The sequence below is a fragment of the Cervus canadensis genome, chromosome 21 (genome assembly GCF_019320065.1).
Source record: "Cervus canadensis isolate Bull #8, Minnesota chromosome 21, ASM1932006v1, whole genome shotgun sequence".
Lineage (NCBI taxonomy): Eukaryota > Metazoa > Chordata > Mammalia > Artiodactyla > Cervidae > Cervus > Cervus canadensis.
Window position 1 is genome coordinate 16,416,337 of NC_057406.1, and position 24,485 is coordinate 16,440,821.

Sequence of the window (24,485 nt, forward strand, 5' to 3'; positions counted from 1 at the left end):
GCAGAGATATTTGCCAACAAAGGTCCGTCTAGTCAAGGCTATGGTTTTTCCAGTGGTCATGTATGGATGTGAGAGCTGGACTGTGAAGAAAGCTGAGTGCTAAAGAATTAATGCTTTTGAACTGTGGTGTTGGAGAAGATTCTTGAGAGTCCCTTGGACTGCAAGGAGATCCAACCAGTCCATCCTGAAGGAGATCAGTCCTGGGTGTTCATCAGAAGGACTGATGCTGAGGCTGAAACTCCAATACTTTGGCCACCTCATGTGAAGAGCTGACTCATTAGAAAAGACCATGATGCTGGGAGGGATTGAGGGCAGGAGGAGAAGGGGACAACAGAGGATGAGATGGTTGGATGGCATCACTGACTCGATGCACATGAGTTTGGGTGAATTCCAGGAGCTGGTGATCGATAGGGAGACCTGGTGTGTTGTGATTCACGGTGTCGCAAAGAGTCGGACATGACTGAGCGACTGAACTGAAATGATGTATGTGTATATATATACATATACATATATATATATATGCTTCCCTGGTGGCTCAAATGGTAAAAAATCTGCCTTCAGTGCAGGAGACCCAGGTTTGATCCCTGGGTTGGGAGGACCCCCTGGAAAAGGGATTGTCTACCCACTCTAGTATTCTTGCCTACAGAATTCCGTGGACAGAGGAGCCTGGTGGGCTACAGTCCATGAGCTCACAAAGAGTTGGACATGACTGAACAACTAACACACACACACACACACACACACACAAATGTATAAGTAGTATGTATACAGTATATAGCATATACACACACACACACATGTATTACATAACATATATAATATGCATTTGTTGTTTTGTGGTGGTGGTGGTTGGGATTGAACCTGTATCTCCTGCATTGGCAGGCTGATTCTTTACCACTACATGGGAAACCCTTTTGTGTGTGTATATATATATAAAACCTCCATTTTTGAAGGACGGTTTAGCTGGGTAAAGTTTTGATGTTCGGGTTGGCAGGGTTTTTTTTTCTTGTGGTAGTTTTGATGTATCATTCTGCTCTCTTGGCCTTCAAAGTTTCTAGTTTTAAAGGTTTTTTTTCTTTAAGTACAGTGAACAGAATACATAGCACGATGGGATACCACAATATATATATAATATATATATATATATATATTTGAGGATCCCAGTAGGAAAAAAGAAAGTGACAAGTCACTGTTTTTTTTCTGTTTTCAAAAATTTTTCTTTGTCTTTAAATTTTGGTAATTTAATCATAATGTGTCTTGGTGTGGATTTCTTTGGGTTCCACCTATTTGGGAACGCATGGGCCTCATGAGTCAAGATGTCCATTTCTCTCCCTAGATTTGGGAATTTCTCAGTTATTATTCCTTTGAATATACTTTCTGCTCCTTTCTTTTTCCTACTGGGATCCTCAAATACATACATATATATATATATATATATATATAGTGATATCCCATATGTGCTATGTATTCAGTTCACTGTACTTTCTTTTTGTTTTTCGCTTTATTTTTTTTCTTAGTTTTTTCCCAATTATTTTTATTAGTTGGAGGCTAATTACTTTACAATATTGTAGTGGTTTTTGCCATACATTGACATGAATCAGCCATGGATTTACATGTGTTCTCCATCCTGAACCCCCCTCCCACCTCCCTCCCCATCCCATCCCTCTGGGTCATCTCAGTGCACCAGCCCCGAGTACTTGTCTCATGCATCCAACCTGGACTGGTCATCTGTTTCACACTTGATAATATATATGTTTCGATGCTGTTCTCTCAGATCATCCCACCCTCACCTCTCCCATAGAGTCCAAAAGTCTTTTCTATGCATCTGTGTCTCTTTTTCTGTCTTGCATATAGGGTTATCGTTACCATCTTTCTAATCTTTTTGTTTTTCTAACTTGATAATATCAAATGGAATGTCTTCAAGTTTACTGGTTCTTTGATTTCCATGATAGAGTTTACTTGATGCTTTCCTTTGGATTTTTAATTCAATTATTGAATCCTTGAGCTCCAGAATTTCTGTTAGTTCTTTTTCTTTTTTTTTATGTTTTCTAGTTCTTTATGAAGCTCCTCATTTTCTCATTTTTATAGTTTTGTCTATAATTGTTCATGTATACTTGTGTTTATTTGTCTCTCTGCATTCTCTTGTAGGTCATTGAGCTTCAAAACAATGAATTTGAATTTTGTATCAAGCAGTTCATAGATCTTTGTTTTCTTAGGATCAGTTTTGTTGCTGGGGGTACCTTGTTTCTGTGAGAGAATGAGAGCAGGGGAATCTCCTTTTCTGTCATCTTGGTGTCAAATATGAATACAGAATAAGCACAATAACAGAATTAAAATCAGTTAAATATCACCCCTTAGCATTTTCCATGATTCCTGTCTCAGAAGAAAAATCTGTAACAGGAACTGTTTGTCAAACTCATAGTCCTGAAACTTCCAATCAGAACTCACTCTCTCCCAAGTTCATTGAAAAATCCTGGGGTTTCAAGAGAGATGGTTAGGACCACATCACCTCTTCTATGACTCTCTGAGCTTTCTCAACTCATGTTCTTTCCCACTGAAGTCACCTGAGAAATTCCTGAAATTTTTGCCATTAAAAATTATCAGAAAAATATAATACAAAAACAGAAAAAGTGGATTATTTACAATGTCTATATTTCTTCTCTCAGACAACCTCTCTACAGGGTGGCATGCACTCATGGATCCTGCTTCATGACTTGCCTTACCTAAGTCACTTGAAGACTAGCTCCTGGGAGAGAAAACTATTCAAAATAGTAGCCTCACAAGTCTCAGGAAAGTTTTTTAACTGTGTCTGGATGACATATCTCTACTGATATAGTCCATGTCTCTCTGAGGTGGTTCTGTTCTTCATATCTCTGCATTCATGTTTGAGTGCCAACACATTATGCAGTTTCCTTGGGCTCTGTAGTCCTGGGCTCCTAAATGTGAAATTCACTTCTCCAATCAATGATAAATTACATGTTCCTGGTATTCAGCCATTTCTGATGATATGTCTTGGGCTCTGTAGTTTTCAGGCCTGTAGATAGGGAATTCATATTTCTAAACAATCTCAGAGTATCCATTGTTGGGATACAGTCATCCCAAACTGACCCTGCAAATTCTTCTGAATTTCTCTTCAGATTCTTGTTCATGAAAAGGCAATTCTGATACCAACTATCAGATTCTCTCTCCATGTCCACCCCTGGAAAAGAAAAGCATTCACATCATTGCCTGTGATGTGCTGTTTTCATTTCTTAAGTCAGGATCAAGAACACTCATTGGGTTTGCTTCTTTGTTTCTCTTAGGATTTATGCGTCTGACTGACGGAGATGGACCCTGCTCAGGGCGAGTAGAAGTTCATTCTGGAGAAGACTGGACCCCAGTGTCTGATGGAAACTTTACATTCCCCACCGCCCAGGTCATCTGTGCAGAGCTGGGATGTGGCAAGGTTGTGTCTGTCCTGGGACACGTGCCCTTCAGAGAGTCAGATGGCCGGGTCTGGGCTGAAGAGTTCAGGTGTAAAGGGGAGGAGCCTGAGCTCTGGTTCTGCCCCAGAGTGCCCTGTCCAGGGGGCACCTGTCACCACAGTGGAGCTGTTCAGGTTGTCTGTTCAGGTGAGATGTAGGAAGGTTTATAACCTCTCTGCTTACCTTGTTCAGGTGAGAAAATCAGACTTTGTTGAAACCCTGTCTTCTTCTACCAATGTACACAGAAGTCCGACTGATGACAAACAGCTCCTCTCAGTGTGAGGGGCAAGTGGAGATGAACATTTCTGGACGATGGAGAGCACTCTGTGCCTCCCACTGGAGTCTGGCCAATGCCAATGTCGTCTGTCATCAGCTCGGCTGTGGAATCGCCATCTCCACCCCCAGAGGACCACACTTTGTGGAAGGAGGTGATCAGATCTCAACAGCCCGATTTCACTGCTCTGGGGTGGAGTCCTTCCTGTGGAGTTGCCCTGTGACTGCCTTGGGTGGTCTTAACTGTTCCCATGGCAACACGGCCTCTGTGATCTGCTCAGGTAAGAGAGGGTGAAGGGCTACTGGTACTCAGGATGCTCCTGAAGTGAAATGTCCCCAAGAGCAGAGAGTGACAGGAAACTGGCATCAAAAGTCAGATATTTCATGGTGAAATGTGGTTCTTCTCATTGTTCATTCATTTTCCAAGTCAGGCCAGGAAGTGGTAAGGGGAAATAATGTATTTTTAAGCAATAATATTATTTATATTATTTAAATATAATCATAGAAAACAATGTATAAGCAGTAAGTGTAGACTTCAGTCATGTATCCAGATCAGCAACAAGAACATTCCCAGCACCACAATCACTGTTGTCTTCCCATAAACATGTCTCCCTCCTCTCCAGTTAAGATTGCTTACCTAACTTCTACTATTGAAAGGTTGTTGCTGAACGATGAGACGCGGGATTCTTGGCCTCCGGAGGAGATGAATTCAATCTGGGGCCAGAGACGAGCCTGGATCGCTCAGAGCTTTTGTGTAATACAGTTTTATTAAAGTATAAAGGAGATAGAGAAAGCTTCTGACATAGGCATCAGAAGGGGGCAAAAGAGTACCCCCTTTGCTAGTATTAGCAACGGAGTTATATACTCTCCAATGAATCCAAAGAATGTCTGGAGGCTGCAAAGACCTCACCAGACCCACTCCCATAATTTACATTTTAAGATAACAGAGTTGGCCAGAAGGTTTAATCCAAAGATTGTCCTCAGGCAGGATACATCCTTGTAAAGACCAGACCTACTACCATAATTTATGTTTTAAGATAACAGAATTAGCCAGAGGGTTTGATCCAAAGACTGTCCTCAGGCAGGATACATTATTGTTATATAATCCTAAGGAATGTAGAGGAAAAAAAGTAAGAAAGTTTGTCCTTTCTTCCTCCTTGACTATCCCAGACCTCTCTCTCCTTGGGGACCCCTAGACTTCTTATCAACCTGCCTAGGAAATGACTCTCTCACTATCATAGAGTGTTTTATCATTTGAACTGTATATAAAATTATGCAGTATATTTTCTTCTGTGTATAACTTCGAGTCACCATTATATTTGAGACTCACTCATGATGTTGCTTAAAGAAGCATTTTATTCATTTTTATTTCTGTAGAGTAGATCTTTGAATGATCACATGACCATGAATTGATCCATTCCACAACAGATAGTAGAGATTTGAGTTGTTTCCTATTCTTGACTAATACAAATATGAAGCTACAACTTACCATGACAATGACTTTTGGTACAAACATGTTATTTATCTTGTGTGATTAACCTTTGGTCTTTCATTTTCATTTTCTTAATGGTATGGTGTCTTTTGATGAGCCAAGCTGTTAATCTTAAGAAATTATAATTTACCAACTTCTTCCTTTACTTTTAACACTTCTTATATTCTTTAAAAAGAACTTTGTCTACTCCAAGACCATAAAAACATTCTCCAAGAGTATCTCATAGAAGTTTATTTTTCTCTTGCATAGAACTGTGCATCCCTTCTGCAATTGCTATCTGTGTAAGATAAGATCAAGTTTCATATGACATCAATTGACTCAGAATCTTTTTCTGAAAAGACTCTTCTCCCCACTGCAGTACCACCTTTGCCATAAGAAGAAAAGCATATGTCTGAGTCTTTTTTAAGACTCTCTATTCTATTCTGTAGTATCATTGTCTATCCTTGCACCAATACTACATTTTCTTTATTATAACTTTATAGTAAGTCTGGGTAACTTTAATGTAAAGAGTTACTTTATATTATTAACTCTTCTACCTTTGTTGCTTTTTTGGTCAACTGTGTTGGTTATTCTCGTTCTTTTGTATTTTATTTCAATTTTGGAATCAGCATTTCATTTTCTTAATAAAATTATATATTTACAGTGTTGGGCGTTAGTTGCAGCATATGGATCTTCATTACGTCTTGCTGGATCTTCTGTTATGACACACGGAGTGCCTAGTTGTGAGATTCCAGCTCAGATGCTCTGGCATGTGGGATCTCGCATCAGGGATCGAACCTGAGTCCTCTGAATTGCATGGCTGATTCTCAGCCATTGGACCAGGAGAGAAATCCCTCAGCTTGTCATTTTTTCATCAAAAAAAAAAAAAAAGAATAAGCATATTTTGTTTGAGAAGAGTTAATCTACATAGAAATTGGAGGTGATTGACTGACAATGTTGAGTTTATATATGTTTATCCCTCCATTCAGTTAGGTCTCCAATTTCTCTCAGAGGTTTTGCCCATCTTCTGCTAGGTTTTTCTCCTAGGCATGTATGTTTTTGATGTTATAAGCATTTCTTTTAGTGGAAGTGTCCTAGGAATGATTTATGTCTGACTTGTTTTTACCTTTCCCTTTTAAAATTTTGATGTAATTTGAGACTTACAAAAAAGCTGTAAGAATAATATAAAAATCCAGAAGAACTTTAGCTGGATTTCCCAATGTTAGTATTCTGCTTTAATCTCTCCCCCCAGTTGACATCTCTCTCTATCTCTGTTTCTGTCATTCCTTCTCTGTCCCCCTCCCACCACATTTCTCCATGAATATGTAAAATCCTTCTGAATTAGGTTGCAGACATGATGTCTCTTTACCCCTAAAATGCGTCAAGGGATTTCCTTATGTAACCACACTTCAGTCAAGTCATCAGACCACTTCAGCCCCAGATGACATCTAAGTGCAACCACATGAAAGACTCTAAGACAGAACTGCCAAGTGGGATCTTTCCCAAACTATATACTCAGGAAGTCTTAAGCAAAATGAGGTATATTTTTTTGCTTAAGTGGCTAAGTTTTACGGGACAATTTATTATACAGCAATATAACCAGGACACGACTCCCTGGTGGCTCAGTGGTAAAGAACCCGTCTGCCAAGTCAGGAAACATGAGTTCCACCCCTGGGACTTGACGATCCCCTGAAGAAAAAAATTGAAACCCACTTCATTATTATTGCCTGAGAAATCCCATGGACAGAGGAGCCTGGTGGGCTACAGTCCATATGATCGCCAAAAAAATCAGACATGATTGAGTGACTAAACAACCACTATAGCAACCAGGACACTTATTACGTGACCTGCATCTCTAAATAAAAGACTATTTGTCCTCTGATCTTCTGTTTACTATTTCTACCTTATGCTGAGCTAATGTGCTGAAACGCTAGTCCTTTACTTAATATCGGCTGTTAAATTTTTCAGCTCTATAATTTTTATCTGTTGCTATTTTGTCAATTTCTTTTGTCAATTAATTCCATGAGGCCTTCAATAATGCCGAGTTAAATTCTCCATCAGATAACTCTAGTAACTGAATAACTTGGGAAATTCTTTCTAATGTCTTTTTCCTCCTGGTTTTCCATGAGATCTCTTTTATATATGTATTGTTTTTAATAACAGACATTGTAGATGAAAAAGTGGCAGAATCCCTTTGGAATAGATTTTATTCTGCTTTTCCTGTTTACGCATAGATTTAGGGACAAAACAGCTTCCTTAACTCACTCTTAGTGCAATGGTTGGCTGAAAACAACTGTGGCACTGTCAGAAGCAGAGCTCTCCCTGCTGCTGCTGCTGCTGCTAAGTTGCTTCAGTCGTGTCCGACTCTGTGCGACCCCATGGATGGCAGCCCACGAGGCTCCCCCGTCCCTGGGGTTCTCCAGGCAAGAGTACTGGAGTGGGTTGCCATTGCCTTCTCCACGGAACTCTCCCTAGAGAAGGTGAATCCTAAGATTATGATACCGTTACTGTTATGTTAACATTGCTTATCTCAGACTTCATCACTAGGTCATTATTTAGCTTAATTCAATTTCCTGTTCTCCAACCCACCAACCCTCTGACCATTGCTGTTTCTGCAGGAAACCAGACCCAGGTGCTGCCCCAGTGCAATGACTCCCGCTCGGAATCAGCAGGCTCTGCAGCCTCAGAGAAGAGCGCCCCCTACTGCTCAGGTGAGGGTCCCACAGGACAGAAGACCATTTTCCTCCCCCAGGTCACCGCCCCATTGTCCATTTCTCTCTCCTCAGACAGCAGACAGCTCCGCCTGGTGGACGGGGGCGGTCCCTGCGCCGGGAGAGTGGAGATCCTTGACCAGGGCTCCTGGGGCACCATCTGTGATGACGGCTGGGACCTGGACGATGCCCGCGTGGTGTGCAGGCAGCTGGGCTGTGGAGAAGCCCTCAATGCCACGGGGTCTGCTCACTTTGGGGCAGGATCAGGACCCATCTGGCTGGACGACCTGAACTGCACAGGAAATGAGTCCCACGTGTGGAGGTGCCCTTCCCGGGGCTGGGGGCAGCACGACTGCAGACACAAGCAGGACGTGGGGGTCATCTGCTCAGGTCTGCGCTGCACACTGTCCACAGGCTGGGGGAGGGGTGGGGCCCTGGAGGACAGGGGTCTGAGCTCTGAGGGAGAGATGCTGAAAGGACCAGAGAAGGAGGCTTCCTCCCATGGAGCCTGTGTTTCCAGCAGACGTGAAGACGAGGTGTTTTCACTTCCTCCTGCAGCAGCTGACATTCTAGCCCTTTCTTCTCAGCAGTGTTTCCTGGCAGAGCCAATTCTTACAAGTCCAGTTGAAAGTTGGGCTCACCTTGCCTTACATATGGGTCGAAAATCTTAAGTCCATGATACTAGTTTCTGTTTGCTTCTGTAACAAATTGCCACATAGTGGTTTAAAACAACATATATTTATTTCCTTAAAGTTCTGTAGTTTTGATGTTCAGCAGGATCTCCCTGGGCTGGAATCAAGGTTTCAGCAGGGCCACATCACTTCTAAGGCTTTGGTGAAGAATCCCATTTCTTCCATCAAATTTCTTTTCAAACCACCTGAATTCCTTGGCTCATAGACCCACTTCATCAGTCATCAGACCAGCAATGCTGCACATCTTTAAGTATTATCAAGTCACACCTCTCTCTAGCCAGAGCCAAGAAAGAGTGCTTCTATTGGTTTGGCCAAAAGGTTCCTTTGTGTTTTCCGTAAGATGGTCTAGTAATACTTAATTGTCTTTCACTTCATTTGAAACAATTTTGTTAGATTGCTTTTTGGCAGCTATCATGTCAGCACACATTTTTTTTTAAACCATCAAAATTAGTGAATTTTTGTGTAGCCATTTTAACATTGAAAATGGAAGAAAAAAGCAACATTTTCTTCATATCATGCTTTATTATTTCAAGAAAAGTTAGAAACACAACTGAAATGCAAAACAAATTTGTGGAGTGTATGGAAGTACAGTGACTGAACAAACTCATCAAAAGTGGTTTATGAAGTTTTGTGTTGGAGATTTCTCACTGGACAGTACTGCAGAGTAGGGTAGACCAGATGAAGTTGATCACAATCAAACTGAGATATTATTTGAAGACAGTCAGTGTTAAATGATGCAGGAGATAGCCAAAATACTCAAAATATCCAAATCAAGCATCGATAGTCATTTGTACCAGCTTGGTTATATTAATTGCTTTGATGTTTGGGTTTCACATAAGTGAAAAAAACCTTCATGGCAGTATTTCTACATGAGATTCTCTACTTAAACATAAAGAAAATGTTTTGCTTTTGAAACAAATTGTGATGGACTATGAAAAGTGGATACTTCACAATAATGTGGAATGGAAGAGATTGTGGGGCAAGTGAAATGAACCACCAGCAACCACACCAAAGGCCAGTCTTCTTCCAAAGAAGGTGATGTTCTATATGTGGTGGTATTGGAAGGGAGTCCTCTCTTAAGGGAGTACCTTCCAGAAAGCTGAATGATAATTCCAACAAGTACTGTTCTCCATTAGACCAAGTGAAAGCAGCACTTAAGCATTCAGAATTAATCCAAAGAAAATGCATAATCTTCCATCAGGATAATGAAAGACCACATATTTCTTTGTAGGCCAGGCAAAAACTGCCACAGTTTGGCTAGTTCTGATTCATCAGCTGTGTTTACCAGACATTGCAGTTTTGGATTTCCATTTATTTAGATTTTTACAGAATTCTCTTAATGGAAAAAATTTAAATTCACTGGAAGACTATAAAATGCACTTGGATTAGTTCTTTGCTTAGAAAGATAAAAGTTTTTGGAAGAGGGAATTATGAAGTTGCCTGAAAATGGCAGAAGGTAGTGGAACAAAATGTTGAATACGCTGTTCAATAAAGTTCTTGGTGAACATGAAAAATGTCTTTTATTTTGACTTAAAAACGAAAGGAACTTTCTGGTCAACCCAATAAGAATGTGATTAGACTGGGTTCACATAGTTAATCCACAATAGTCCAACTTAATCTCACCATCCCACGATTCTTACCTTAATCACATCTGTGAAATCCATTTTGCCAGGTAAGGCAACACATTCATGGTTCCAGGGATCTGGATGAGACTTCTGTGTGTTCATTATCCTGCCACCTCCCCAGTATCCATATCACATCCTTTTCACATTCTCGTAGAGGTTTGGTCAGGAAGCAGGATTCAGCTCTCCTCCCTGAAGGTGCCCAGGTTGCTCTTCCTCTCTGCTCATATTCACTACACCATGGTGGTAGAAATGTTTAAAAAGATAGACACAAATGGACAAAGTCAGGTAAAAGGGAGACAAATTTCACTCTTATTACCTAATGGATAGCTCTTCAACTGGTTCAGGGATGAATGGCCACTATTTCTGGGAGAGAGGAAAACCCAGAGCACTGAGTGAAGTTCTCACCAGTCCTGATTCCTCCCTTTTGATCTTAGAGTTCCTGGCCCTCAGGATGGTCAGTGAGGACCAGCAGTGTGCTGGGTGGCTGGAAGTCTTCTACAACGGGACCTGGGGCAGTGTCTGCCGAAGCTCCATGGAAGACATCACTGTGTCTGTCATCTGCAGTCAGCTTGGCTGTGGGGACAGTGGAAGTCTCCACTCTTCTGTTGCTCTTAGAGAAGGTTCTAGACCCCAGTGGGTAGCTGGAATCCGGTGTCGGAACACTGATACCTCTCTCTGGCAGTGTCCTTCTGACCCTTGGAATTACAGTTCATGCTCTCCAAAGGAGGAAGCCTACATCTCATGTGCAGGTGAATTGCTGTCTGTTTCTGTGTCTGTCTTAAACCCATAGAAAATGTTAATAATGAGATTTTATATTTTCATATTTAACTCATGAATTTAACATGGATCCACAAAATGAAGTTAAGACCACTTCAGTTCAGTCACTCAGCTGTGACCACCTCCTTGCAACCCCATGGACTGTAGCACGCCAGGCTTCCCTGTCCAACACCAACTCCTGGAGCCTACTTAAACTCATGTCCATCACGTTGGTGATGCCATCCAACCATCTCATCCTCTGCTGTCCTCTTCTCCTCCTGCCTTTAATCTTTCCCAGCATCAGGATCTTCTCCAATGAGTCAGTTCTTCCCATCAGGTGGCCAAAGTATTGAAGTTTCAACTTCAGCATCAGTCCTTCCAGTGAGTATTCAGGACTGATTTCCTTTAGAATTGACTGGTTTTATCTCCTTGCAGTCCAAGGGACTCTCAAGAGTCTTCTCCAATGCAGCAGTTCAAAAGCATCAATTCTTTGGTGCTCAGCTTTCTTTATAGTCCATCTCTCACATTCATACTGGGACTACTGGGAAAATCATAGCTTTGACTAGATGGACCTTTTTTGGTAAAGTAATGTCTCTTTTTTTAATATGCTGTCTAGGTTGGTCAAGATTTTCTTCCAAGGAGCAAGTGTCTTTCAATTTCATGACTGCAGTCACTATCTGCAGTGATTTTAGAGTCCCCCAAAATAAAGGCTATCATCTATTTGCCATGAAGTGATGGGACTGGATGCCATGATCTTAGTTTTCTGAATGTTGAGTTTTAAGCCAACTTTTTCATTCTCTTCCTTCACTTTCATCAAAAGGCTCTTTAGTTCTTCGTTTTCTGCAATAAGGGTGGTTTCATCTGCGTATCTGAGGTTACTGATATTTTTCCTGCAATCTTGATTCCAGCTTGTGCTTCTTCCAGCCCAGCGTTTCTCATGATGTACTCTGCATATAAGTTAAATAAGCAGGGTGACAATATACAGCCTTGATGTACTCCTTTTCCTATTTGGAACCAGTGTGTTGTTCCATATCCAGTTCTAACTGTTGCTTCCTGACTTGCATACAGGTATGTACTGGAAAACGATGACTATCCTAAGGATAGTATAGCTATCAGGTTTTCAATGTTTATTTTTCACTGTGCTGTATCTTCCATGCTGTGCACAGTCTTTCTCTAGTTGCTTTGAGCAGGGTCTACTCCCTAGTTGTGCTCTGCAGGCTTCTCTTGTGGTGGAGCACTGGCTCCAGGGCGCGAGGGCTTCAGGAGTGGCTGCACACAGGCTCAGTAGTTCTGGTCCGAGGGCTCCAGAGCACAGGCTTAGTAACTGTGGCCCACAGTCTTAGTTGCCCTGTGGTATGTGGGATCTTCCTGAGCCAGAGATAGAACCAGTGTCCCCTACATTCAAGGTGGATTCTTAACCACTGGACCACTAGGGAAGCCCTTACTTTTTTCTTTTGATGAGAACTTGTAAGGTGTTCTTTGTTACAACTTTCTAATATATGATACAGTATTAACCCAGGTGACATTAGTGGAAAAGAATCCCCATTGCCAATGCTGGAGACACAAGAGATGTGTGTTCCCTCCCTGGGTTGTGAAAATCTCCTGGAGGAGGAAATGGCTACTATAGTATTCTTGCCTGGGAAAGCCCATGGATAGAGAAGCTTCTCAGGCTACAGCCATAGGGTCACAGACAGATGGGCAAGACTGAGCACACACACACGCCCACATTAACTGTACCCCCTATACTGTACATTACCTCCTCATGACATTAACTTTAGTGCTGGAAGTTTGTGCCTTTTGACTACCTTCATCCATTTTGCCCACATCAACCCACCTCTGGCAACCACCAAATTGCTCTTTGCATCTCTGAAAGCTTTTTAAAAAAATGTATTTTAGGATTCCACATATAAATGAGATCATATGATATTTTTCTTTACCATCTGGTTTAGCTCACTTAGCATAATGCCTTCAAAGTACATTCATGTTGTTGCAAATGATGAGAATTTCTTTTTTTTGGTGACTATATATATATAAACATTATAAATATAAACATTATATATATAATTTTATATATTATTTATATTTCTCTATATATCTTATATATAATACAATATATATTTACACACACATATATATATATATATAAACATTTTCTTTATCCATTTATCCATCAATGAAGGCTTACATTATCTGGTTATTGTAAATAATTCTGTAGTGAACATTGGGTTGCACATGTATTTTCAAGTTAGTGTTTTCATTTCCTTCAGATAAATACTCAAAAGGAAAATTGCTTAATCATACAGCAGTTCTGTTTTTAATTTTTCAGGAACCTCAAAACTTTTCCATAGGGGATACTCAACTTACATTCCCTGCAACTGTGTATAAACTTTTTATTCTCTTCACTTTATCACCAACTCTTGTTATTTCTTGTCTTTTTGATAAAAGCAATTCTGTGAGGTAATATCTTATTGCGGTTTTGATTTGCATTGACCTGGTGACTAGTAATATTGTGCACCTTTTCATGTACCTGTTGGCCAAATGGATGTTTTCTGCGAAAAAAATGTCTGTTTGGGTCCTTTGCCCATTTTGAAATCAGACTGTTTGTATTTTTCTGCTACTGAGTTGTATGAGTCCTTTAAATAATAATAGTTTGGATATTAACTCTTATCAAGTACATTTAATTTGCTAATATCTTCTCTAATTCTATGGATAGTCTCTTCATTCTGCATATCATTTCCTTCGTTGTGCAGAAGTTTTTAAGTTTTATGTAGTTTCACTTGGTTATTTTGTTCTTCTTGCCTTTGTTTTTGGCATCAAATCCAAAATACCATCACAAAGACTGAGGTCAAGGACATTTTCCCCTTACTTTTTCTTCTAGGATTTTTATGACTTCAGTACTTATGATTAAGTCTTTAATCCATTTTGAGTTGAGTTTTGTGGGTGGTGTTTGGACACTGGTGCCATTGCATCTTTTGCATGTAGCAGTCCAATTTTCATAACACCATTCATTGAAGAGACTGTCATTTCCCCATTGTAGATTCTTGGCTCCTTTGTCAAAAGCTAATTGACTGTATATATTTGGATTTATTTCTGGACTGTCTATTCTGTTGATGTCTGTGTCCCTTTTTATACCAATACCATACTGTTTTGATTACTATAACTTTGTAATTTAGTTTGAAATCAGGATGCATGACACCTCCAGTATTGTTCTTCTTTCTCAAGATTGATTTTGATATTCAGGGTCTTTTGTGGTTCCATAGAAACTTTAGGATTGTTTATTCCATATGTGTGAAAATTTCCACTTGGATTTTGTTAAGGATTACAGTGAATCTGTAGATTTCTTTGTGTAGCATGAGCATTTTAACAATATAAGGTCTTCCAATCCATGACCACAGATTATCTTTCCATTTACTTCTGTCTTCTTCACTATCTTTAATCAGTGTCCTATAGCTTTCACCATTCAAGATTTTTACCTCCTTTGTTAAGTTTATCCCTAAGTATTTTATTGGTTTTGTACAATTGCCTACATGTGATACTGAATAATAGGTAACAGTAAGCTTAGAATCTATTTAATAATTTTCCTTTAACATTAGGTAAGTGAAATTTTGAATATAAATTAGTTCTGTACTTAGAGACAAACTAATTTTGCTGTTGTTGTTTAGTCACTGAGTTGTGTTCATCTCTTTTCCACCCCATGGAGTAGCCTGCCAGGCTCTTCTATCCATGGGATTTCCCAGGCAAGAATACTGGAGTGGGTTGCCATTTCCTTCTCCAGGGGATCTTCCTGACCCAGGCATCAAACCTGCATCTCCTGCATTTCTAGCAGATTCCTTACTACTGAGCCACTGGGGAAACCCAACAATGCCTACCTAATAGCAATGCTGTTTGGTAAATTAAACATTTTTAATATGCACTATTTATTTTCACAAACCATTACTTTTTAATTTATATTTGCTTTACTATTAATATTTCACTGATTAACATGAAGCTAAAGGACTTCTGTTTCACTGAATTTTATTCATCTACACATTCATTCAATAAATATTTATTAAGCAACTATCAAGGTATTTAGAAAAGGTTCTCCATATACACACTTGTTGAATCTTTTTTTTTTTTCATTTATTTTTATTAGTTGGAGGCTAATTACTTTGCAATATTGTAGTGGTTTTGCCATACATTGACATGAATCAACCATGGATTTACATGTGTTCCCCATCCTGAACCCCCCTCCCACCTCCCTCCCCATCCCATCCCTCTGCGTCTTCCCAGTGCACCAGCCCTGAGCACTTGTCTCATGCATCCAACCTGGACTGGTGATCTGTTTCACACTTGATAATATACATATTTTGATGCTATTCTCTCAGATCATCCCACCCTCGCTTTATCCCATAGAGTCTAAAAGTCTGTTCTATACATCTGTGTCTCTTTTTCTGTCTTGCATATAAGGTTATCATTACCATCTCTCTAAATTCCATATGTATGCGTTAGTATACTGTATTGGTGTTTATCTTTCTGGCTTACTTCATTCTGTATAATGGGCTCCAGTTTCATCCATCTCATTAGAACTGATTCAAATGTATTCTTTTTAATGGCTGAGTAATATTCCATTGTGTATATGTACCATAGCTTTCTTATCCATTCGTCTGCTGATGGGCATCTAGGTTGCTTCCACATCACTCATTATCAGAGAAAAATCAAATCAAAACCACAATGAGGTACCATTACACGCCAGTCAGAATGGCTGCTATCCAAAAGTCTACCAGCAATAAATGCTGGAGAGGGTGGGGAGAAAAGGGAACCCTTTTACACTGTTGGTGGGAATGCAAACTAGTACAGCCACTATGGAGAACAGTGTGGAGATTCCTTAAAAGACTGGAAATAGAACTGCCATATGACCCAGCAATCCCACTCCTGGGCATACACACCAAGGAAACCAGATCTGAAAGAGACATGCGTACCCCAATGTTCACTGCAGCACTTGTTGAATCTTGTTGAATGAGTGCATACAATATGTAGGCACTGTCCTAATAGCAGAAACACAGTGTAAATAAGATATGCAAAGTCCTTCCTCTAGTGAAACTTTAATTCAGGTAGGGGTGTGTGCATGTGTGTGTTCACATTTGTAGATGTCTGTATGTCTGTTTTTAAATTTGTTATTAGAAGCAGGGAGTGATAAACAAGTAAATATTTAAAGTTATTTTAGAAGACTTTATGATAGCTTTCATTACCATTTTTATTTTTCCCTAGAATGTTTAAAATTTTCTTATTTATTTATCAGTTCATTCACTCAGTCATGTCTGACTCTTTGCGACCCCATGGACTGCAGCATGCCAGGCTTCCCTGTCCATCACCAACTCCTAGAGCTTACTCAAACTCACATCCATTAAGTCGGTGATACCATCCAACCATCTCATTCTCTGTCGTCTCCTTCTCCTCCTGCTTTCAATCTTTCCCAGCACCCAGGTCTTTTCCAATGAATCAGTTCTTCCCATCAGGTGGTCAAAGTATTGGAGTTTCAGCTTCAGCATCAGTCTTTCCAATGAATATTCAGGACTGATTTCCTTTAGGATTGACTGGATCTCCTTGCAGTCCAAGGGACTGTTAAGAGTCTTCTCCAACACCATAGTTCAAAAACATCAATTCTTTGGTGCTCAGCTTTCTTTATAGTCCAACTCTCACAACCATCTGTGACTATTGGAAAAACCATAACTTGGACTAAACAGACCTTTCTCTGACTTCCCTGGTAGCTCAGTGTTAAAGAATCTACCTGCCCGTGCAGGAGATGCCTGGTTGATTGATGGGTTGGAAAGATCCCCTGGAGAAGGAAATGGCAACTTACTCCAGTATTCTTGCCTGGGAAATCCCGTGGACAGAGAAGCCTGGTAGACTACTGTCCATACAGTTGCAAGAGAGTTGGACACGACTTGGTGACTCAAAAACAACAATGCAGAACCCTACAAATCAGAAGGTTAATACCGATAGGGCTTGGGTAATATCATCTGTCTCACACTACTCAGTAGAGTAATATTTTCTATTTTTTCCCATTTTCAACCTTATTATTCTCACTGCTGCTATACGAAACCCGACCCAGGTGCTTGCCGGAGTGCAAAACTCCGTGTTTCAACCAGCAGGCTCTGCAGCCTCAGAGGAGACTCAGGACCAGAAGACTCTTCTCATCCCCACCGTCCCATCCCACTCCCCACGCCCCCGTCAACACCCCACCCCCCCGCCCCGCTTATTATCTCATTTCTCTCTCCTCAGGCAGCAGACAGCTCCGCCTGGTGGACGGGGGCGGTCCCTGTGCCGGGAGAGTGGAGATCCTTGACCAGGGCTCCTGGGGCACCATCTGTGATGACGGCTGGGACCTGGACGATGCTCGCGTGGTGTGCAGGCAACTGGGCTGTGGAGGAGCCCTCGATGCCTTGCAATCTGCTCAATTAGGTCAGGGATCAGGGCGCATCTGGCTGGATGAACTGAACTGCGGAGGAAAGGAGTCCCACGTGTGGAGGTGCCCTTCCCGGGGCTGGGGGCGGCACGACTGTGTGCATGCAGAGGATGCTGGGGTTGTCTGCTCAGGTACGGTCAGTGCATTGTCCATGGGCTGAGAAAGTAGTAAGTTCCAAGGAAGTTGGTGTCTGATCACCTGGCAATAGAAGATGACTGAGTTAGAGAGGTCTAAGACATCTACCCATCCTCCCTGAGGGCACATTTATCTCTGAGTGATGGGCTTCAACTACTATCCTCTTGTCAGTCTCTGATATTTCTTCTCCAGTGATCTTACCTGACAGAGTTTAATCTATTTTTTCCAATTATAATTGATCTTCATAATTTTTATATAATTTTTGGAAGAGTGAAATACTCACAAATCACCCCCCCGCCTTTGCACAGTGAACCCATAGGAGGGAGGGATAAGAGTGAGGGTGCACCTCTCTGGGTGGAGTTGTTTCGGTAGTTACCCTATGACACACTATTTTGCACTAGGTCAGTAGGAGTGGAGGCACAGGGGATACCATTAAACAAATCAGAAAGCAATTTATGGATTTATGCCAAATTTCAAGTCTGCTTTACAAATTTAAATGTAAATATTCATAGCCATTTGGCTGGTAGGACCAGAGGACCTTGGATGAAATGCTCTGAGTCATAGCTTCTCCTTCCATTGTTATGAGAAAAGATTCTTTGTCCATGTTTTCTTTAAAACATCTGCTTAAACCAAAACTTTGAAAGAATGCTTAGCCATGCACTGACACATCAAAGGTGGAGGCAATGAAATATTGATTCTGTGTTTTATAGTAAGAGATTATATATTTACACCTGATGATTTCAGTGATATAAGAGAATTGCACTTGGGGGTTTATTTGCTAGGAAAAGAAGTAAGGGGACAAATATAATTTTTGAAGAAGCTGGAAGAGAGTTATCATAGCTAGGAGGGATGGAAGGGCAATGGGAGCTGACAAAGGCAACTGTGGGGTTCTCTGAGCAGCCCTGAGGGTCCAGGTGTGGTGTGGAGGATGCTACATGTGCCTAAGGACACAGGATGTCTGTATACCAAGAGACCAGACAAGGATAAATCTGACCACAGTTTGATTTTGCCTTTGTTGCAGTTGATTCATATAAATAAATGGCCCTCTGAAAGGGTAGTTTCTCTTTCTTTGATTATCCAAGTCTCTCATAAACGTTTTGGAGGGCTTTAAACTGTCTACTTATTTTTCTCCTGAACTTCTAAAAAGATAAGGGCATTGTTTTATCGTGATTTACATTCCCAACATAGGCCAAAATTCCTGAATATAACAGACTCTAAAAAGGTGCTTGTATTTGTAATAAACCACATGAAAATAGATTCTCAATATTGCCTTCAAAATAACATCCTCCAACTTAAATATCAGACCTCTGCAGAGGATTCAGATACGACTTCTCTGTAGCCTCTCCACTCTCTCCATTTCATTTCCCAATCAGAGGTTCTATTTCTGGGCCTCTAGGGACCCACTCTCCTTGGTCTGTGCTGCACCTTGATGGAAATGTCACACCGATCCTCTCTGGCTTTCAGAGGGGAATGGGCAGCCCAAGGGTCAAGGGCAGGTCTGGTCTTCCAGGAAGATACTTGATCTTTGTGAATCTCTGAGAGGCCACATACCTCACCCTACAGAGATATTTCCTACACCTCAGGCCACACAGTGCTCTGTTCCAGTCAAACCAGTAGGAGTCCAGAGTGATGGGTGAAGAGCCAGAGGGTCCAGGGTCAGGTAAGGACGAAAGTCAGAGGGCTGAGAGTTGGTCTGAAGGCAGATGCATCACAGCTACAGGGAGAAGAGAGGGGGCCACCTTGATCAGAGGGAGAGAAATAAGAATGTGATCTACATGAACATTGATGAAAACCCTCATGCTCTCGTGGTTCCCTGGATAAAATCCAGTCCCAAACCTATAACAGTGAGATTGAGTCTGGGACAAAGGGCCCTAAGCAGAAGCTGAGATACAGAAAATCGGGGCTCTCCCAGGCTCAGGCACAGGTGCAGAGAGAATCCTTTCCTGACAGTCTGGCCCCTGAGGTCCCTCTTATGGCTCAGGTTGATGTCTCTTTTGCAAATGGACTGAACTTGGAAAATGGAGGCCAAAAAGTGTTTCACCACTATTTATTGAACAGTCTTTCTTCTCTAGTGATATAAAATATTACCTTCTTCAAATACTAAATTTCTGTGTGTGTATGTCTTTGTGTGTTAGATATTCATATTCTGCCCCACTCTTTCTATTGTTATACAAGAAAGTAGTTGGTTTTATTATTTTTAATAACTTATCCCCTCAAATCAGCCTTCTAGTTCATAAATTTTCTTGCAATGTTCACACACTTTTATTTCCATTTGAAAACAAATATAAAATAAAAAAGAAATAATAATAATTTGTCTTGGGAGACTATCCTGATGTGCATAAGACTATGTTCTGAATATATCTGAGTGTCTAACACATGTCAGGCTATCTACAATCACGTGTAAGCAATATTTCTTCTTTCTAAATTCATAATCTGGTGGGATTAATACAGAAACTAACAAGGTGTTGAGTAAAATTTATTTAATTAGAAAGAGTAGCCTTAACCTAACTCCCCACCAGACCAGTTCGATCTCTTTCAGTTTTATACTCCATCCATTCCCGGTTTAATCTACCACACATCCCACCCACACTCCACTCCTACAGATGTTCTTCCCTTTCAGAGTCTCCTTTCCATCCATTTGTAGCTTTTAAGATTGTTCCCTTGTCTGCAGTGGATAAAATGTGAAAGGGTAGCAGGGTTAGGTGGCCAGATGGGAGGAGCACAGTGGATAAAATGTGTCAAAAACTTGGACAAATATTTTCCTCAAGTCTTTCATCCATATTGAGGTTTTGCATTTGGAAATCTCTAAATTACAAGTGGCTTGTTTGCTCTGTGTTCTCTTTCTCTCCCTCTCCTTTTTTGCTGCTATTTCTCAAGAATCCAAATAGGAAAGGAATATGCAATTAGCATATACATAGGATTAAAATACATTAAATTATCGTCATTTCTTAGTATTTGCTAAGATTCCCATGTCTTAGATTCCCATGTCTAGTAGAAAGTAATCAAACTCAGCTGATTTTCATACTCCCCCTGAAAACTCATTCTCTTCCTTGATAAATCCTAGGCTTTCAAGAAAGATGGCTAGGACCAGCCCCTCCCTCTGCTATGACTCTCCGAACTTTCTTAATATTCAAACTTATCTATGGACAACTTCTTTTCACAATCAAGTCACTGAAGAAATTCTGGGAATTTTTCACCATCAAGAATTATGAGAAATAATTGTGCTGTTTCCAGTGCCAATATATGTGAAATCATAATAGGCTTGTTATAGTATACATCAAATCATAATAGACTTGTAGACTTGCTATGATGTCTAGCTTTCCTGCTGTAGCCATAAGTCTGTCTACTTATGAATTAGTAGACAGACTGAATTAATAGATCTGCTATGAGGTTCCCTGTCTTCAGTGACTTGATTATTGGCTCCTGAGAGAAAACTGGCTAGAATTATAGCTCCAGAAATCTCAGATGGCCTTCTAATCTTGTCTGGATCTTAGTCCTCTAAACTTTTGAATCCCATAAACCTACTTCACTCTGGGTTAGTTCAGCTCTGTGCTCAAGTCTGATACCCACTGCAGTGCGGTTTCCTTGGGCCTTGTCGTTTCCAGGCCCCTAGATGAGGAATTCTCATCCTAATCAACCTCAAAATATACATTCTTACTGACTGCAAATTTTCTGGGTTTCTTTTCATAAACTTGGTCATGAAATTATTAATACAATTCTGACACTAACTCTCAGCTTCTCTCTCCATGCCCCACTCCTAGAAATGAAACGCTTTCACATCCTTGTCTATGATGTGCTGTTTCCAATGCCAAGCGAGGACTATGAACACTCACAGGGTTTGTTGCTGCTATTGATTGTTTCCCTTAGGATTTGTGCGTCTGGCTGGAGGGGATGGACCCTGCTCAGGGCGAGTAGAAGTGCATTCTGGAGAAGCCTGGACCCCAGTGTCTGATGGAAACTTCACACTCCCCACTGCCCAGGTCATCTGTGCAGAGCTGGGGTGCGGCAAGGCTGTGTCTGTCCTGGGACACGTGCCCTTCAGAGAGTCAGATGGCCGGGTCTGGGCTGAAGAGTTCAGGTGTGAGGGGGAGGAGCCTGAGCTCCGGGTCTGCCCCAGAGTGCACTGTCCAGGGGGCAGGTGTCACCACAGTGGAGCTGCTCAGGTTGTCTGTTCAGGTGAGATGCATGTCAGGACTTAACCGCCCTGCACACTCTGTTCAGGTTTTTTAAAAAATGAGATTTTGCTGACATCCTGTGGTCTTCTACCAGTGTATGCAGAAGTCCGGCTCATGACAAACAGCTCCTCTCAGTGTGAGGGGCAAGTGGAGATGAATATTTCTGGACGATGGAGAGCGCTCTGTGCCTCCCACTGGAGTCTGGCCAATGCCAATGTTGTCTGTCGTCAGCTCAGCTGTGGAGTCGCCATCACCACCCCTAGAGGACCACACTTTGTAGAAGGAGGTGATCAAATCTCAACAGTCCGATTTCACTGCTCGGGGGCTGAGTCCTTCTTAGGGACATGCCCTGTGACTGCCCTGGGTGGTCCTGACTGTTCCCATGGCAACACAGCCTATGTGATCTGCTCAGGTAAGAGAGGGGGGAAGGGCTACTGGTACTCATGGAGTGAAATGTCCCCAAGAGCAGAGAGTGAGGGAAACCTGGCTTCAAACATCAGATATTTCATGGTGAAATACGCTTCCTCTCATTGTTCATTCATTTTTCAGGTCAGGGCAAGAAGTGTGAAGGGGAATAATATATTTTTAAGCAGCATTATTATTTACAAATAGTCATAGAAAACAAAGAACCAGCAGTAAGTGTAGACCTCAGTCATGTTCCCCAACCCAGATAAGCCAAGAGAATATTCCCAGCACTACAGAGTCACTGTTGCCTCCTACTAACTATGTCCAGTGTCCTCTCCAGTGAAAACAGTTTTAACTTCTACTACCATCGAATATTCACTGGAAGGACTGATGCTGAAGCTGAAGTTGCAGTATTTTGGTCATCTGATGTGAACAGATGACTCGTTGGGAAAGTCTCTGATGCTGGGAAAGATTGAGGGCAGAAGGAGAAGAGGGTGTCAGAAGATGAGATGGCTGGATGGCATTACTGATGCAATGAACATGAACTTGGGCAAACTCTGGGAGATGGTGAGGGTCTGGCATGCTGCAATCCATGGGGTCACAAAGGTTGGACATGACTGGGCAATTGAACAACAACAATAACAACAACCATAGGATATTTTATTGATTTTTGAACCTTATATAAAATCATGCAGTATGTTTCTTGTGTGTGTGACTTCTTTGACTCAACATTATGTTTGGGATTCACTCATGATGTTGCTTGTAGCAGCTGACTATTCATTTTTATTACTGTAGAGTAGTTCTTTGAATGATCCACATGACAATAAACTGATCCATTCAACTGATGGTAGAGATTTGAATTATTTTCTGTCCTTGACTATTACAAATATGATGCTACAACTTACCATGACAATGATTTTGGGTGAAAATCTATGCTATTTATTTAATCCTTGGTCTTTTATTTTCATTTTCTTAATAGTACCATGTCCTTAGATGATCAAAGTTCTTAATCTTAAGTAAATATAACTTACTAGTTTTTCCCGGTATATTTAGTATTTCTTATATCCTTTTGAAAAGAACTTTGCTTACTCCAAGACCATAAAAACATTCTTCAGTACTATCTTATAGAATTTATTTTTCTCTTGCATGTAATTGCATATTCCTTCTGAGATTGATATCTATATAACATAAGGGTCAAGTTTCATATTGACATCTAATTGACTCAGAATCTTTTTCTGAAAAGATTTTTGTCTCCACTGTGTGCCACCTTTGCAATAAGGAGAAGGGCATGTGTGTCTACGCCTTTTTAGACTCTCTGTTCTATTCCATTATATCGTTTGTCTATTCTTGCACCAATACTGTATTTTCTTAATTATTTTAATTTTACAGTAAGTTTGGGTAATTTTAATTTTCAAGAGTTGCTTTATATTAACTAACTATGTTGCTTTTCTTGGTAACTGTGCTGGTCATTCTTGGCCTTTTACGTTTAAAAAAAAATTTTGGAATTAGTTTGTTATTTTTCACCAAAAGAAACTTCATAGATGTATTTTGATTGAGATTATATTTAATCTACCAGAATTTGAGGATGATTGACTTTGACAATTTCGAGTCTCCCAATTCATTGACATGACGTATCCCTCCATTCGGTTAGGTCTATCAGAGGTTTTGCCCATCTTTTACTAGGTTTTCACCTAGGTGTTTCACGTTTTTGACATTATTTGTATTTCTTTTAGTGAAAGTGTCCTAGGAATGAATTATTTCTGACTTATTTTCACCTTTTAATTTTTTTAATTTTGACCTAATTTGAGACCTGAAAGTTGCAAAAATAATATAAAAATTCCCAGATGACTTTTACCTGGATCTTCCAATATTAGTATTTTGCTTTAGTCTTCCTCTCTTTCTCTCCCTCTCTGTCCCCCTCCTGCCCCATTTCTCCATAAATATGTAAAGTCTTTCTGAGTTAGGTTGCAGTCATCAAGTCCTTTTATCCATAAAATAATTCAAGAAATTTCCTTATTAACTAAAGTTCAGTCAAGTCCTTAGTTGACTTCAACCCCAGATGACATCTAAGTGCAACTACATGAAAGATCCCAAGACACAACTGCCAAGTTGAGTCTTTCTCAAATTACTGACCCAGGAAGACTTAAGAAAATGAAGACTGTGGAGAGATATATACATATACATATATATATGTGTGTGTATATATATGTAGCTTTAGAGGCTGTTTTTATAATTTGTTATACAGCAGTGTAGTCGGAACACTTACTATGTGGCCTGCACTTCTAAATAGGGGCGCATTTGTCCTATGACCTTCCACTTTATTGATTCTCCCT

The 24,485-nt window shown here is 40.6% G+C and overlaps 1 protein-coding gene across 1 annotated transcript in view; it reads left to right on the top strand.

Annotated features, from left to right (window-relative positions):
- LOC122423125 overlaps positions 1 to 24,485 on the top strand; it is a 119,495-nt gene that overhangs the window by 87,235 nt on the left and 7,775 nt on the right. Inside the window, exons 25-32 of the mRNA XM_043439905.1 lie at positions 3,303 to 3,611; positions 3,710 to 4,018; positions 7,827 to 7,919; positions 7,995 to 8,309; positions 10,671 to 10,985; positions 17,254 to 17,568; positions 21,440 to 21,748; positions 21,842 to 22,159. Coding sequence (XP_043295840.1) covers positions 3,303 to 3,611; positions 3,710 to 4,018; positions 7,827 to 7,919; positions 7,995 to 8,309; positions 10,671 to 10,985; positions 17,254 to 17,568; positions 21,440 to 21,748; positions 21,842 to 22,159 — 2,283 coding nt within the window. The remainder of the gene's footprint in view (positions 1 to 3,302; positions 3,612 to 3,709; positions 4,019 to 7,826; positions 7,920 to 7,994; positions 8,310 to 10,670; positions 10,986 to 17,253; positions 17,569 to 21,439; positions 21,749 to 21,841; positions 22,160 to 24,485) is intronic.